Source organism: Melospiza melodia, chromosome 19 (genome assembly GCF_035770615.1).
Source record: "Melospiza melodia melodia isolate bMelMel2 chromosome 19, bMelMel2.pri, whole genome shotgun sequence".
Lineage (NCBI taxonomy): Eukaryota > Metazoa > Chordata > Aves > Passeriformes > Passerellidae > Melospiza > Melospiza melodia.
Window position 1 is genome coordinate 492,097 of NC_086212.1, and position 17,219 is coordinate 509,315.

The following is a 17,219-nucleotide window of genomic DNA, read 5'->3' on the forward strand; positions in this document are numbered from 1 at the left end:
GAGAAATGAGTGTATTGACACCCAAGTGTTAGTCTTGATAAGAGTGAACTGAAGCTATTGATTTAGTAAAATGTGATATGTGTAGATGTAGGGAAGGTCTTTCTGACTTCTGAATCTGTAGTTATTTTTTTTTTTCCACACCAGAGTAAGACCTCCTTAGTTGTCTTCTCTTGCTGCAGCCAATGTTTGCATTTCGTGTTCAGTTTTGGGTTTTCTTATGTACTTTGCTCTGTCATTATGTAGCATCTTTGTTGTTAATACAAGTGGTACATCAAATTAAAACAATTGGAGGAGCTAAACCGAGGTTAATGTGTATAAAGTGTCTGAGACCACTTCCCTTATTCATAATTAAAATATTTTAATCTACCTCTGGCTAGGTATCCAGCGCACATTGAAGAAATTGATTATGAAGAGGGCAAAGTACTTATCCATTTCAAGCGCTGGAACCATAGATATGATGAATGGTTTTGTTGGGACAGTCCTTATTTGCGCCCCCTAGAGAAAATACAGTTAAGAAAAGAAGGCTTGCATGAGGAAGAAGGTTGTGCAGTAAGTGGAAATTTGAGAATATTTGTAATGGTTTAGTGTGCATTTGTATGAATGATGACCTTTAAAATGCTTCACTGTTGCTGTGTTACCTGCTGTGTAAATTTAATGATTTCTTCTAAACATTGAAAATTAGTAATTGAAATGTTTTAATAAAGTTGTATGTTTCAGTAATTCTCAGATAAAGACACTTTTAACTACTGTTTTGTAGGGATTTCATATCAATGATCGGGTACTGGCATGCTGGTCTGACTGTCGCTTCTATCCAGCCAAAGTTACTTCTGTTAACAAAGATGGTAAGGATTTCTGGTTTTGTCACGCTTAGTAGTTATGTATTTCTAATTTGCTGGAAACTCATTTGGGGGAGAGATACTATAGCAGATAGAAAACCACTTTGAAAATGCAGTTTTGTGTTTTAGATGTGTTTTAGTCTGTCATTAACTATAACCTCTTACCTTTTTTACGAGAAAAGAGCTTTCTGCTGGGCTATCCAGTCAGTACTTGCCTTAAGTATATATGTGAGAAAAGTTGTTTCTTAAATTTGTTTTTATTGCCTATAAACTCAATAAAACCTATTGTCGGAGCTGCAAAATCCCCTTAAAAATCAGAATGGGAGGGGGAACTGTGAATGATTTGTTTTAATGTTGGGCTTGCTTTAGATTGTCTGTGTTGTAAGATCAAGGAGAAAAGAACTGTGTGATTATATATTGCAATATTCCACCAAAACTATTTTGGGGTTTTGTGAGTAAGGGGCATCTGGGGAGCAATTCTAAGATGAGACACGCTCCTTTATTTTGACCAGAATTGTTTTGGATCACTTTGCTGTGTCTCCCTGGCCTGTGATAGGAGCTCTATGTTGAGGATTCTGACAACACAGGTAAAGCAGCTTTCGTCTAGGGCTAATTGTGCACCTGGAGTGTTGGAGCTATTAGCTGGCACTGTGTTAAATACCTTCTGATCTTTGAACTCTTACACTTTGTTTTCATATTTTAGGTACCTACACTGTGAAATTTTATGATGGTGTAGTTCAGACAGTCAAAAACATTCATGTCAAAGCTTTTTCCAAAGATCAGGTAAGTATGGTGCTTGTGCAGCTAGTGTATTCTTAAATGAGCAGTTCAGGTGGCTAGATTTGGTGAATTATATAATGTGAAATTAATGAAAAACCTTTACTGCTAAAATACAGTATGTCTGAAATAATGTCCCTTAAAATGAAAAAGGGTGATGAATATCTCAGAAAAGGGAAAAGGGGACTTCATTTCTCCTTCATTAATGGGAATCCCTTAAAATGAAATGTGAATCTTTGTGCTGTGATTTGCAAAGCTCTCAGGTTCTTTAAATGCACCTCTTGAACTAAAGAAGTCATAGGTATATAAGTAAAACAGATTTCCAAAAGTCATTGGAAAATTCAGAATGTACTTACTAAATTTAGTGGTGAGGTTTTGAATCACGCTGTGATTGTTTTCCCTGTTTGCAATTATTTTAAATATATATATATGAATATATATACATTTATACATACATATATATTTAAAAATAAAGGAGTGACAGCTATGGAGTGGACAGAAACTGTTCTTTTCCAAAGTAACTGTTAATATTCATGAGGCACTTAAGGAGTATGGCTATTAATATTTCGCCTCACAGCTTTGTAGTCAGCTTTTTTAAACTATTCCTTGTTTCTTTTCTGTGGTTTGGCTGTTTCACCAACCCTTCACTTGCTCAGCACTTGCTCAGTGGGTTCAACCTTCACCTCATGAGAGAAAGTAGTAGTGAGCCATTACATTTTAAAAAATAGAAATTCTTCCGCTGATGGTGAGGAGGAGGAAGTGCTGCTCTGTACTTTGATTTTCATGTACAGGCATGTAGGAAAGGCTGGTCAAGTTCTGGTCTTGAGTAACTTGGTTAAAACTTCTGAAATAACTGCTTCAGAATAATTTTCATTACAGACAGGGTTTTAAGTCTGATCTCTTGCCGCACATTCCTGTGTGGTAACTGTACTATGTGGGTTTTTTGGTCGTTTTTTGCCTTTAGTTTTCTGAAACTTTAAGTTTGAGCAAAGAAATTGAATCTGTCCCCCCAGTACAAGTCTTAAACACAGATTCCAGTAATGAATGTCAGTGGTACAATTTATATTTGTCACTGTTGTGGAGAGGTATGGCAGTCCTCCAGATTTCTGTATCTGCCAGGCTGGATTGGAACACTGTTTCACCTTTGTCAAAAGTGCCCTTAATAGCTTTTAAATAGTTACCATTGTGTTGGTAGAAAGTTGAGTAATACTCACAAGTGAACTAGTGCAGAATCTTCATTTCCATGAGAAATGTTTTTATGATATTTAGCATTAAATTAATGAAGTTGAACAATCTGCAGAAATACTCTGCATAAGTAAACAAAAATATTTTGTCTCTCTTTTAGGAAGTTTCATGATACTGCATAGTTTTGGAAAGTTTTGAAAGGAGATGAAAAGGGGTTTTTAGTTGGTTCTTTCTGTTTTCTCCTTTTATCCTTTGTCCAAGAAGATTTCTCTTAGCCCAAGAGAATCTCTTTAGTTATGCCAGAACATTTTTTCTGTCCTTTAGCATAAAAAAACATAAAGTGAGAATTTCCTAGTGAGCTCTACTTATACAACCAGAAGTAAAGTTTGAAAAAAAAATAAATACTTGAGCCACTGGAGTGCTCAAGAATCAGAAAAACCAGGTACAACAGTAGTGTAGCAGCATGTTGGAAGTGGACTGGAGGTGTCTTGTTCCTGTTCTTCAGGAGGAAAGAGTGTAGTCATGAAGGCAGACATGGCTCAGATCTTAGTACTTGTTAAGGAAAAGAAAAAGTGCTCCAAACCATACAATTCCTGAAGGGAGCAACATAAGCAGGTTTTTTTACAGTATTAAAATACTGTATTTTAATACTTTAAATATTAAAATATTTACAGTATTAAATATTCTGTCCCTGTGTAGAGTGTGTAACTGGCTATGTTGAACAGTGATGGTAAAATGCTAATGACCTGTAACTGTAACAATGTGCCTTTGCAAGGACACACAACTTTTAAGAGTTCAGGAAACACCAAGAGGTAATTCAGACATACTGTATTCATGATTCAGTTTCTTGAGAATATTTTGATTAGGATGGCTTAGGAGTGTTCCAGTACCAAATATTTGATTCAAATTAGATAGTTTTGTAAGCATGGAAAGTGTTGAAACGTAGTTGCCTGAGGGTTGTTTTTTGAGGTGGTAGGTGTTCATTTGTTGGTTTGGGGTGGGTTTTTTTGTTTTGTTTGTTTGTTTTCCCCTGATGTTTGAGTTGCTGCTCCCCTGAAGCTTCTCCCATAAGGACTTTACAGAATACAAACTTCTAGGATGTCTGGAAAAAGGAGTGCTCAGACATGTGAATGACTTTCTTCCCATTTACCTGTCTGTTTTCATGAAATATACAGAAATTTCATTTCATGCTTTTAAACAGTGACTTTTTTTAAAATCACATCTGTAACAAGTATGGTTGAAATAATATTATAGAGGATGGAGCAGATTGCATGTTCACCATTTTAATGGAGCAGTATTATTTCTTAAGGCTACAGTCCGAAAATACCTGAAAAGGTATCACTTCATGTAAGCCACAGATAGACAGGAATACTGGAGTGGGATAAGGCAAGATGTAGTGCAGTACAAGGAAATATTCTTAAGTGGATTCTCAGAATTTCATATGGCTTGAATCACGTGTTCCACTTCCTTTCCCCAAGAAGGTGTTGAGGTATTTAGCCTTTCCTGTCCTCTGATCCTGGGTCAAAGTTCAAGATTGTTGGGCCCTATAGAACTCTGTCTGGGAAGGAGCATGGTTGCTCTTTAGCACTTCAATTAGGCTACAGGAAGAGAGATGTTACTTGAACTAAAGGCCGTGTTGATACATGACCAATATAAATTTTTAATCCATGTGCAAAGGTAGAAGATTTCTGTTCATCTAGGACAGCCTGTAGCAGGATCACTGGAAGGGGAAAAAACATAATCAGCATGTATCATCCTCCCTGCTGCTTCCCAGTGGTGTAAAGCCTGATCACAAAAGGGGAAGGACGTGGAGTACCGTTAGCAATATTAGCAGCAATGATTAGTGCAAACAAACTGCATGTCTGTTTTGAATGAGACTCTACTGTGAAAGGAAGAGAGTTTGCACATGCAAGTGATTGACCTGTCTGCTGTTTTCTCTGCTCCTGACTCCTACTCTTTCTGCAGTGTCCCAAGTAGATTTTATGTAGTACTGCACAAGCTAGTAGGGACCCAGCCTACTTCTGGGAGCAAAGGAACAGCAAATGTCTTCTGCCATTGTGTGGTGAGGAATGGTTTTCTTGCCCTGTCCTGTTAACATTGCACAGGTCCTTCACCAGTTCAGGTGCCTCTAAGTTTTAATCTGTGGGTTGCTATAGAGTGTGTACTTTTATCACTTGAAAAACTGGACAAAGATGCAAGCCTGCTAAATACAAAGGGGAGGGGTGGCTTTTAGACTACAGTGAGTTGATTTTCCTGTCATTCTCTTTATTCTAGAATATTGGGGGTGATGCTAAGCCTAAGGAAAGAGGTAATGAAATTCCATCATCTCCTGAAAACCAGAAGTTTAAAGAGCAGAGGAAAGCAACAGGTAATGCAAAGAAAGACGAAGATGAAAAGACATTAAAGACTGAGAAACGAGTTAAACAACCCGATAAAGAGGGAAAATTTGTAGTCATCTCGGAAAAAGTCAAGATCTCAGAAAAGAATATATCTAAGAATGGAAAAGAAGATAAAGAGAATATATCAGAGAATGATATGGAATATTCAGTAGATACACAAGTTGAGAAGAAGCCTGAGAATGACAAGGTAAAGAGTCCACAGGAAAATGTGAAAGAAACTAAGCGAAAGCGTGGCAGACCACCAATAACACCTCCCACGGGTATGTAGCCAAGCTTAAATGTTTAGGCATGTAACAGAACACTTTTAAACTTACTTAAAGGAATAAGCAGTGTCTTGCTCTTTCACAGCCTAAATCTCTAGAAACTCTTAAAAAACTTTAAGTTCGTCTTTGTTCAGGACAGTCAGGAGCATGCTGAAATTTGGAGCCTTGGTGGTTTGGTCAGAGATTGGATTTAGGCAAGTAACCATCACATAATATAAAGCATACCTGTGGCAGGGTTAAATACTACTGTATGGGTTTTAGAAGGCCATGTGAAGCTGTATGTAAGTGCAGTATTTTAGATTGTGAGGCTTGGGAATTTATGTTAAAGTGTTTCACACGTTTGTACTCAATCAATTTTTCTTCTGTTATGTAAATATGTAGAGCCAAGTTCTCAGACACTGCAGCCCATAACTTTGGAGTTAAGACGTCGGAAAATACCTAAAGGATGTGATGTTCCATTGAAGCGTCCCAGGATTGAAAAAACATTGTGTGAGTTTTTTTATATTCAGCTCTCACACTATGTGTGTGTGTGTGTATAAATGTAAAAGTTCTTCAGGCTTAATGTGTGGAGAAGGGATAAAACAGCTCTGGTATTAATCTTGAACTGTGATAGATGCATTGGCTGAAATGCAGCACCTGTTTTTCATAAATTTGCCATTCCTATGTGGCATCATCATGCTGGAATTCCCTCCTAAATCTTGGAAGTTGGTTTTGGATAAAAGAGGCATAAGTTGTGAGCCTTGATGCAAAAGTTCATAGATGTATGGGTGGCAGTGATTATATTGTCTCCAATATGTAGAAGGCTATAGAAGCCTTAGAAGTTGTAGAAACTTCAGTTACTAGATGAAGGATTAAAGCAATGGCACTTTAATACTATGTAAATATTTATGCCACTACAGTTGAATAGCTTCTACTTTATCTTTGTGTGCTTTGTGTGGAGGCTGAAGAACTTGAGTGTGTTGATGAGGAAAGAAGATTATATTCTCTGTAATAGTGTCATGGCCAAGGAGATGAAGACCTAAAGAAAACTCTTTCCTTAATACCACAGTCTTAATTCAGTGTGTGTAGGTTATCCAGCTCAGTCATGGCTTTTGATGTGTCTGAATTGTCTCATCTAACTCCTGATATTATTTATGTCCATGGAACAGTTTGTTTGGACCAGCTCCACTATAAGGTGATGAGCACACCCCCACTGCTCTGCAGTATGCTTCTGTGTGCATTTTACTCAGTGGAATTCTTTTTTCCCAGTAACAAACTAGCAAGATACTGATCTGTATTCATACTTCAAATCTGTTACTAGAAGAAAAAAGTTGAGAGCTTTTGCTGTATTTTTATGCTTATTTGTAACTTATTGTAGCTTTTACAGAGGCCTGATTTTCCAGGCTTTTTAGCTTTTGGTATTAGCCTTAATCCTTAAAAAACACACTTTCAAGGGAGTCACGGGGAGGGAAGAACTTGAAAGTTTGCTTGTGATCTGTTTGTACTCCTGTAACTGTTCCAGCTCAGGAAAAACTTAAGAGCTCTTCAGATAATGCTGAGAGAGACCAGATCAGGAGGCGATCTTCAAGACTCTCATCCAGTATTAGCCATGAGATTTTAAATACAGATGTTGTCCCAACTTCCATGGAAATTCAGACTTTGAAAGATGCAGTACCTAACCAAAATGAATCTGAGAAGGGTAAGTGCCTTCACAGTGTACCTCAGATTTTTGTGACGAGGTGGTCATGTAGTTGTTGCAGACTCTGTATTTTCAGTTGCTTAACCTGCAGGCTCCGTATCTGCCATTAAAACCTGTTTGCATCAGCAGTGCAGAGAAAACTCATGGAAAGTTTCTATTGCTCTGCTGCCCTGATTGCTTTTGGCTTTTGATTTCCCTTTCTGTCAGTAACCTCAGCATTTCCTTGGGTGATGGGAGCTTTTCCAGCAAAGGAGAACTCCATAGGCTAAAACTTTCCAAGGAAATAGTTTTTTTGATTGTTTAGTTTTCTTTTGTAGGGAATGCAGGTTCTGATTGTGAAAATGAGGTAATTTCAAAGTTTTAACACTTTCAGATTGTAGAAATAACAGCCCTAGTACTGAACTCGTACAGATCTTACAGATTAATCCTATTGTTGAACACTAAAAGCATCAAATAGGCTTCTTTTATGCTTAAACGGGGTTGAGATAACACTCCCTTTTCTGCCCTGTGCTTCACTGCCTTTCCTTTTTGAGGGAGCTCTTGTAGTGGTACGATACCCATCCTGTTCTGGGCTAGAAGCAGTTAGCTTGTGTGTTTCTAAGCAGCTGTAAGTTCAGAGGGGTACTGCAAATTAGTTGTGTCCCAAAAATTTTGTGTGACCAAGAGCAAGCAGTCAAGAGCATGGATGGGTATTTTTCTCCATTATAATGTGATGAGGATTCCCCCTCTTCCCCCCACCCTCCCAGTGTTCTGAAGTATGCTTTTGTATATGCTTTTTACTCAGGGGAAATTTTTTTCTCATTCTAGTCCAGTTAGAAATTCCTGTTGAATCTGACCAAAGTTTTGGTGAACAAGGATCACCTGGAAACGTATTGCATAGCACAGCACTCAGTACAGATGCCAGTTTGGAGGAAGAAAAAGCTGAAGACACTGAGTCTTCCTCTGTTCCTGTCAGAACTCAAGAACCTTCTGCTGCTACAGGTTCAGGTTTTTCATACTTAATGTTGATGCATTTCTTAAGGCAACTGACACCGGGTGTTTTACACTTGTGCAGGTGTTAAAACTGCATTTTTGCAATGTTAACTTTGGTAAAAAAATGCATATTGTTATACCTTGTGGACTAGGTTTTAATCTTGTGCTTTCAAGTTGGACAGCAGTTTTAAAAGTGGAAATTGTAATTTTTAAATGACTGTTTGTCAGTTTTGAAAACTCCTCTTTTTCAGTGTTTGGAATTCTGGATTAAATTGAACTTAGCACCATAAAAGGTCAGGTTCTTTTCTCCTTAATGTTCTGCAAGTATGTGGTAATATTACTATTTCTGCTGTTTGGAAATCCTGATTGTGCATTTTTATATCCTTTTGTTTAGACTTGGAGACTTTAGTACAAATGTATGAAATAGTTCAAACATTTCAGTTTGAACTGTCTTAATATATTTACTCTATTTTCTTTAGCTGAGGAGTGTTTTTACCTTGCCTTTTCAAATTAAAATTTCCTGTGCAGATAGTCGACTGTCAAAACATGGTGCTGTCCTGTGATTATTTCTCATAACTTTCATCTTTGGATCTACAGCTAACTAGGGAAACTTGAAGTACATATTTTCTAGTTTATGCTCAATTTAACAAGTTTAATTTTAAGTGTAACAGAGCACTTGGAGAGATTTACGATTTCTCAGCATTGCTGGAGTAAACTGTGTGTTGTTTGTTGGTTATTTTAAATTTACCTCTTGTTTGCACTTACTTTCTCTCACTCACTTGGGTGTAACTGTTCAAGTCGCATGCCCTCTCCCTTTCCAATAATGGGTACCCTCAGTGCTGGAAGGAACTGACCTCTTCAGTTTGGTTGGATGTGTAAATGAAAATGTATGCATTCACACTATTTAGAAATATGAGCTCTTTTGATGTTGGTCTCCTTCAGGTGTTGCTGAGCATTTGTAATTTGGGTTTAATCTCGGGAGAATTCCAACTGATTGTTTAATATTTGTGTGTGTAGTGTCATTCACATTAATGGAATGTGTGGGATGTGGCCTGAGCTTGCTTCAGTGGATACAAGCAGCAAAGCTGTGGGAGCAGGGCTTGGCTAACACAAAGGCTCTGATAGGGTTTGTGCACTCTTGTTCCTGGCTCTTTTGTCAGGACTTGAGCAAGCTAGATTAATTTGGGACTATTCATTCACATTGCATTCTGACCTGAAGTACAACACTGTTTTTTAGGTAAAAATACACACTTCTGAGTCTGGATTTTATTTAATTGAAAATTGTTTCAGTTAGCATTAGAAATCAGACATGCACCTCAGTGGACATCCAGATGTGGCAAGCAGGTGTTTTTATTGTAAAGGATTGGTGATAAAAACTATGCAGGGTGTTGGAGGAAATACTGTCACCTGAAATTCAACACTCAAAGTCTACATTTCCATACTTAACCAACATTAAAAATGTTATTAATAAGCAGTTTTAGAAAATTCATATATTCTATCACAGATAAATCTTTTGTAGTTAAAAGTGGATATGTGTTTCCTTCTGTGTGCTCTGTCTTAGTTGTGGGATTGTACTGGTACACCCCAGTGCTGATGAGTTGCTTGATGGGGGAGCAGCAGGGCTTGGTAATTTACCTGGTGGTGGTGTGTGTGTAGCAGCATGACAGTGACAAGCGCCTCTAGGTGGGATCTGAAAATACCTCTGAAAATCTCCAATGGCTTCTCCTCTTATGGAGGGGTAGATATGTTGCAGAGCCCAGGCATGCGGTCCTAAAAATAGCTGGTGTTGGAGACTGGGAGCTGAATTAAATAATTTATGGATGATTATCAAGGGAACAGTCAGGCTCCAGATAGAGTAACTGTGTGTCAGTTATGTTCATTAGTCTGCCATGTGTTTGAAAGAGATTTGGGTCTTGGGCAGGGGGCAGAGTACATTGTTTGAGAGTAGGTGGTCTGTGTGGGAGAAAAAGGTGTCTGTTGCATGTGAGATTCCCATGAAGTACAGCATGGAAGTTAATCATTGGTAGCTTTGCATATGTAGAACAAAGGCAGTATTGTAACCCAGTATTACCATTATAATTTGTCTGTAGACTTCAAATCTAGTCACTAAATGAGAATGAATTATCTTCCTGTAGGAGAATACTGTAAAACCTGTGTTTCCCTCAGTGTGATTTGTTAGTGTCATTTTGGCATTGTTGAGTAGTACATTCTGGTAGCACAAATTTTATGTTGCATGATCCTTAGGAAGAAGGTTATTTTTATAGCATTTGAATATCAGGAATTTTTAAGGACACAAGTAGTCCTTTTAAAGGATATTTTTCTAGTCACTGGTTGGTAGATGATTCAAGATTAATAGTGGTTGCAGACATTTATAACAGCAAACATAGTCTGGAGTCTTCCTATGACTGAGATGTTTTAAAATGTAACATGTTCTGAAAGGGCAATATAGCACTGTTTGTCAAAAATGAAGTTCCTCTTTAAAAAGCTTCACCAAAATTCTGAATAATTACATGTACTGAAAGATTAGAATCCTGTTCTCCTGGCTTTTGGCACCTCTGATGACAAAGGGACCAGAAGTGGTGATCAGAATTTAGCTAAATCAAGCTGTCTTTCCAAAAAATATGTAACAGTCACTTGGCAAATTTTTGCAGCCAGTTAAAGGTCTGCATACATCTGAAAACAAGCATTTCATAGCTGTTCTTATGAATTTACTCTTAAAAATTCCTTTAAATTTAAAGGTGAGCTGCCTTTGCTTTGCACACATGCACTATCCTGTTTGTAGTTGTATTTGCTAGCACTCTTGAAATTACTTATTTATTTGCATAGACATGCATCAGGGATTCTATTTGCCTTATACTTACACCTGCTTTTCTGATTTTGTTCTGTTAGCTTTGGGTTTCAGTTAGGGAGAAGCATAAGCCCTTTTCATCAGTTTGAAGGAGCTGCTGTTTCTCCTGCAGCTCGCCTCAGTAGGCTTTAATCCCTTCACAGTAGTGTGAAAGTTGTATTTTTGAGCCTAACAAGATACAGTAGGTAAGTGAGTGCATTGTGCCCTACTCACCTAAAGCTCCCTAGGGTGGAGCACCTCAGCCTGATTGCAGTGTTTCAGTTACAGGTCAAAGTACAGGTAAAGCCTTCACATCCCCCCCACCTGGCCCCTCCACAGGTAAGTTGAGGTGTGAGTGGTGCACTGCAAGGCTTATGTACTTTACTACCCACTGCAGGCTGCTTTTATTGGTACCAATTTATTTCCAGCACAGGGGGAAACTGGTGAGTGGAGTGACATAAGAAATACTGTCTTGAGTAGTTCTTGCAATGCCAGGTAATGTTAGAGCTCAAAACCCCATAAGTTTATAAATATGCAATGATCAGTGATTATTGATGCTGTTATGTATTTCTTACACCAGGCATCTGCTTCTGTGGATTCTGGATGCACTGGAAATTCTTGGATGCTGTCCTTGCCTAAATTAGCTTGAGAAGAGCAATTAAGCAAGATGGTTTTTGTTTCACAACTGAGATATTGTGAGGGCTTTGGAAAATAAAGGAAGAAATGTAATTTGAGAGCTGAAATGATGAAACACTTGGTGAGCTCAGGAAAAAACAGCACAAGATTTCAGAAGAAATAAGTTGAATGAAATAAGTAATTAGTGAGGACACTGCCCAGTGTGAAGTGGTCCAAAGCGCAGTGTGAAAACTGTCAGCACAAGCGTGTTTGTTACCATGACCTGTCATGAAGATAATGTGTCAAAGAACATGAGTTTTAGAGAGTTCCAGTGTGTTAAATTAAACAGCAAGTGAAGAAATAACTTGATTTTCACTTAGTATTTCTTTGGAGACCAGGAAATAGAAAGTGAAGGTCTCCTCATTTTAGCCAGCAGTTGTATGTGGAAGTCTAATAGCTCGAAACTGCAGTAAAGCCATCTTTAAGTGGGGAAAAATGGAAAGAGTTCTTTGCACTGCTGCTTCTTGGATTGTTTACCAGGATGTTGCAGGAGGTGCCACAGGATGGCAGACCTTCAGTCAAGGTACAATGCTGCTGCTAATATTCCTGTCCCAGCAGGAGTCATGTCAAAGAGAGAATTGGTAATGGTGTAAAAACACCTCTGGTGGACTTGGAAACTTCACACTGTGCATTTTACAGTGAACTTACTGCTGAACATGGTCATAGCTTGACCCTTGGATAATTCAGCCCAGTGAAAAGTGAGAATGGTTGCTGATGGGAACACTGAAGGAATGTTTTGCTCTGTAGTGAAGCTTAAAGGACACAGTGATGTTTGACCATGAGTATCTGTGCTTAATGTTGTAATGGCTGACTGAAAAGCAGGCGAAGAGTTTGAATTTTGATTATAATAATGAGAGAAATAGCAGGTGTTAATTTACCATTCATTTTCCTCTGTACTCATAGAAAATAGCCACCAAGCTGCTCTGTAAAGGCAGTTGCCTGAAAATCTGAAGACAGTACACCAAACTTGTTTCTCTAGAAACCAATTTTAGTGTCATATGTTGTGAGCAAAAATTCTGTGTGTAAGGACGGTAGCTGCCCCTTTAGGTGTTGGTGTAGGATGTTATTTTCAGAGTGTCTGGAGCAAGGACTCTCCAGAGGCTACCCTGGGTGGCAGCATTGGTTGTCGGTTTCCTACTGTGCCTGGGTGATAGGGAGTTCTATTGTGCTACTTGTAAAGAAGGAAAATGTAGTGATGGGAATGATTGAAGCTTTGTTTCAAATTTTGTGGGATCATCTATATTTTTATTAGTCTGAATACATTCCTTTTGCACACTGCAGTAAGTTTTTTGTCTGCTTCCTTTCCCTTTGCCCCATGTCTTTGTTATCCCTATTTCTAACTTTAGCTAATGCAATCCTTTCATTTTCTAACTTGTAGCCGATCAGTTAGAAGCCATTCCCTCTATCTTCTCCAGAATCTGTCCAGCTCAGTGGGGAGAACAAGTGCTCTGAGCTTGGATGTGGGGCCTCATCCTGACAGTTGTGTGATGGTGTAATAGTTTCCCTTGTCATCTTTGTAATGTTTTTTTGTTAGGTCTTTGGACCCCATTACTCCCTTCTGCTGCAGTTGTTCCACTTGTTTTCCAGCTCCATGTTGGTTATTAAGTAGTAACAAGTTCTCAGCATCTATAGTCCCAAATGCTGGTTTTTTTCATTTAGAGTCAAGAGAACCTTTCTATGTTTGCTTTCACTAAACCCACAGGCCATTGCACTGAGCCTTCCTGAAATACTTTTTCATTCTTCCTGAATGCAGCTTTTGATGGTCTGCAGTATATTTTGATTTTGGTATTGGCAAGCTTCATCATTCTGCAAGTGTGAGTCTGGCTTTGCTGCAGTCTTATTGATGTTCCTGTCAGCATGTTCTTAATGTGGCTATGCCAAAGTGTCTTCCTCCTGGTCATTACCACTGTGAAACACCCAAAACTAGTGTTTTTCTTTATACTATTTTGTTCTCCAATTTCATTGCATATTCCTTCTTTTAACCAGCTTGGTGTTGCATATGACTTAATCTTTCCCTATGCATTAGGGTACAACTAGTTGTGTTTTCTCTGTGTTAGAGATTTGTTTGTACACAGTACTTAAAGGCTGGATGTGCCTCAGAACATAGATGTTTCAGATGCTTCTGTGCACTGTGACAACATTTAAGTCTGCTGCTCAGTAACACCATTTTTGTTACTGCATGCTGAAAACTTGGAAACAAGCTGTACTGTGTTTTTACTCCAGGATCATGTTGGCACTGCCTTTAACACTCCTTCTGTTCAAAGCCTTACTGCACTTACAGGAAAATCTTATTCTTGTTCATAATGTTTCTGGGTGCTTTTATCTCCTGCTTACAGCTACTTCTAATACAGTGTCTTAATTTTTACTCGTGTGCTGCATCCCTTCAGTTTTAGTCATGGTTGCTAGGTTTGGGTCTTGCAGTTAAACACTGTTTTCTTAATCCTGAAAGTCAAAAACTCTTGTAAAGATGGAAATAACACTTTTGTACTGGCAAAACGAATTAAAATTGGAAGCTGGAATTTTTTAAAATGATAGAGAGATTTTTGGATGCTGTGTTTGTATTAGTGATGGATAATTGCGTAGATCTGTTTAGATCTGTTTCCTCATTTTTACCTCTCGTGTTGTATTGAGTACAGATACTGGTGACCGTAATCTGATTTAGTTCAAAATGTTTATTTTGTATGTTTCTTAGAAAAAATATGAACTAAAAGTTGCTGAAATTCATGATAGATACAGCCCTGGGTTGCAGACCAGTGCTCTTTGGAATAGTTGCCTTAAAATGTTCTTACATTTGAATCTTTAGGCTTTCCTTACTTTTTTGAGAAACTAACTAAGTATAGCTCATAGGGAACATTTTGTAACAGATGCAAGCAATTTTGTGTTTCATTGCTACTTAAAAATTAAAATAAATTTCAATTCTACTTTTAAAATGTTCTAACATATTGCTTCTATTGTCTTTGGAAATAACCAGGCTTTGGTGGCAAAACTGTGCACCCAGAAAGCAGGCAGCAAAATAATTGTAAGCAGAGAAGCAGAACGGTTTTCTTGCTTTCACCAGAGATGTGAATAGTTGTGAACAAATAATCTTTAGTATTTGGACATAGGGATGTAATCTCTGTGTGATTCAGTCTTCTATCTTCAGGGGCACTATACAGTGAGATCAGCTGTTGGGCAAGGACTCAGGGAAACAAAATATTTTAACTTATTCATAAACACAGTGGTGTCATGACAACTGGATTTATGAGCAATCTAGGGTAGAGTTTTCCCTTTAAAGTTACTAATCTTGAAGGCAGATAAGGCATTAACATTTTATTTCTAGCATTTCATAGCTAATGTGTGTGAATGCATGCTTCTTTTTGCTGTTGAAGTTTAGGAAATCATTTGGGAAATATAGCATATGCATGGGGCAATTTATCTGTTTTGTTCTTACAGTAACAAAACCTTGTAGGAGAACAGATTTTCTTGCATCAAAAAAAGCTGCAACTGTTGACCAAGATCACAAGTTTAGATGCAAGTTCTTGGACTGTTCAAAATCCTTCCGCAAAGCCAAGTTATTGCATTATCACATGAAATACTTTCATGGAGTGGAGAAGGCTGCAGAACAGCAGAACACTGTAAAAAGAAATATTCAAACCAGAGCTTCTTTGGCTTCTGAAAAAGCTAATCAAGAAAGGTCAAAAAGAGGACGGACCACAGCTGGTTCACTGTGTAAGTATGGTATTGATCTCTTTCTTTTTTAAACAGCAGCAGTCAGGATAGACAGAAAATACCAGAAATCAATTTTCTTTTGGGATGAAGGAGTCTCTTTCAGGGCTGTGTCTTAGCATGTTCCTATGTGGAGAAGAAGCATAATATGTGTGCACATCATGTTGTAGAAAGATGTGAAGATGTTTCTTCTAGAATTCAAGATCATTTTCTGGTAAAGATCCCACTGTGCAGCTTCTCTTATTTTTCTGTAGCAGCTCACTTGCATATTAAACCTCTGTTCCCTTTTAAAAACCCAATTTCCCCTGAATTTCTGACTTGATTTTTATTTTTCTCCTGGCTTATAAATAGTATTCATTTGAGACCTCTGTCCTTTTCTATATTAGGGAACGGTTTGGCTACCTCCAGTTCTCTCCTATTTCTTCCTTATCTTTAGATTCTGACTTTACTTATCTGTACTTTACTGCCTTCAAGCACATACCCGGCTGGAAATCCAGTATGATTTTCTGCAATATTTACTATTCTGTGTCATGAAAAATCATAGTATTTACGAGTGCAGTTGTTTCAGCTGTGCTTGAAAAAGATCTTCACGCAACAGATGGTCAGTGGAAAGGGATAAAAACTTACTGGTTAGCCAAGAAAAAAAAAAAAAGTAAGTTTTAACTGCTTTGCAGTCTGCAAAATCACATTCACTTCTGCTTCACCCTCATTCTCTGAAGCACTCTCTGCCTGGCATGACACCAGAGTGGCAGTCTGGGTCTAGTGTTAACTGCAGTGGTTGTTGGTAACCTGTCCAGACTTGGCGCTTGTGGACTGATGTTGCTGTGTACTTCAAGTCCGTAAAAGTAGTCATGTCTGTCTTCTCATTGAGCCTTTTTTATAAAACCCATCTTTCTCCTTGCTGAATTCCCTAACGTCTTTTGTCTTTGCCGTTCATCTTTTGTTAATACGTTGTTTAAGAACTACAAAGTATTGCAAGTTGCTCACAGAACTCTAGCTCACTACAGGAGGATATATCCTGCCTTGCTTTGCTTTGTGGCTGCTTTTCTTAAGAGTCTAGAAAATGAATTTTCATTTGAGGTGCTACTGCTTGTTCCTAGCAAGATAAGTGTGACTTTACACACTGTAACTACATATGAACCCCAAATATTTCTGTATCTTTAAATAATGCAAAGGCATAATCTTGGATTAGGAATGCATTAGGATGTAATGATTTGTATGTATTGTACTCTGTATGCAGCTTAATTGAACCCAAGTGTTGCCTGGAGAAACATACCTGAGATAGGCATGGTGTGAAGACTGGCTGCTGACAGCTGCAAATTGATCAAAACAGGCTTTGTGCATGTCATGGACTTTTCAATAACCAGACTTCTATTTGGCTCTTTTGAACTGTGTAATTCTCTTTGATTTGAGCAGTTGTTTTGTTGTGATTGTCTTGAATGCACTGATTAGTCATTCATGATCTTGACCCTTCCATTTATCCTTTCCTCCAAGTGCATACAGTCAGATGCACCATCATCACTTGCAAGTAATTCCTTGTGGAGCTGAGGTGTAACTGTATTTGCTTTTTTTAAGCCTCCACTCCTCTAATTCCCCATTTGTGGATGGATGCTTTTCACCTGGATCATTTCCATTATGTACTCCATAGCAGCTCTCTGCACCGAGTGCCTGGGGTGTGCTCACAGCAGTCGAACTTTGCATCAAGGTGATTGGCGGGGGCAGGTGGGGTGTAAAGTTCTCAAGTCACCTTCACAGTTGAAGCCTGCTGTTGTGGAGCTATAGTACATTTTTTCTTGATGAGGAAAGACAATGTCCTTATATATTAGTTATATGTCTGATACTAAGTGCCATTGTTTTCCAACTCAGTGTGTTCTTTATGACTCTGATGTTTGTTTGGTGGTG

At 38.2% G+C, this 17,219-nt stretch overlaps 1 protein-coding gene across 14 annotated transcripts in view; it reads left to right on the top strand.

The window, feature by feature from the left end:
• PHF20 (PHD finger protein 20) overlaps window positions 1-17,219 on the top strand; it is a 71,835-nt gene that overhangs the window by 19,990 nt on the left and 34,626 nt on the right. For 9 of the 14 annotated variants that reach the window (XM_063172050.1, XM_063172054.1, XM_063172043.1 and 6 more), the window contains 8 exons: window positions 378-549; window positions 758-842; window positions 1,540-1,619; window positions 5,073-5,457; window positions 5,842-5,949; window positions 6,962-7,138; window positions 7,946-8,125; window positions 15,045-15,320. In XM_063172050.1, coding sequence (XP_063028120.1) covers window positions 378-549; window positions 758-842; window positions 1,540-1,619; window positions 5,073-5,457; window positions 5,842-5,949; window positions 6,962-7,138; window positions 7,946-8,125; window positions 15,045-15,320 — 1,463 coding nt within the window. The remainder of the gene's footprint in view (window positions 1-377; window positions 550-757; window positions 843-1,539; window positions 1,620-5,072; window positions 5,458-5,841; window positions 5,950-6,961; window positions 7,139-7,945; window positions 8,126-15,044; window positions 15,321-17,219) is intronic. The other 5 variants (XM_063172053.1, XM_063172056.1, XM_063172057.1 and 2 more) reach the window with 2 other exon arrangements.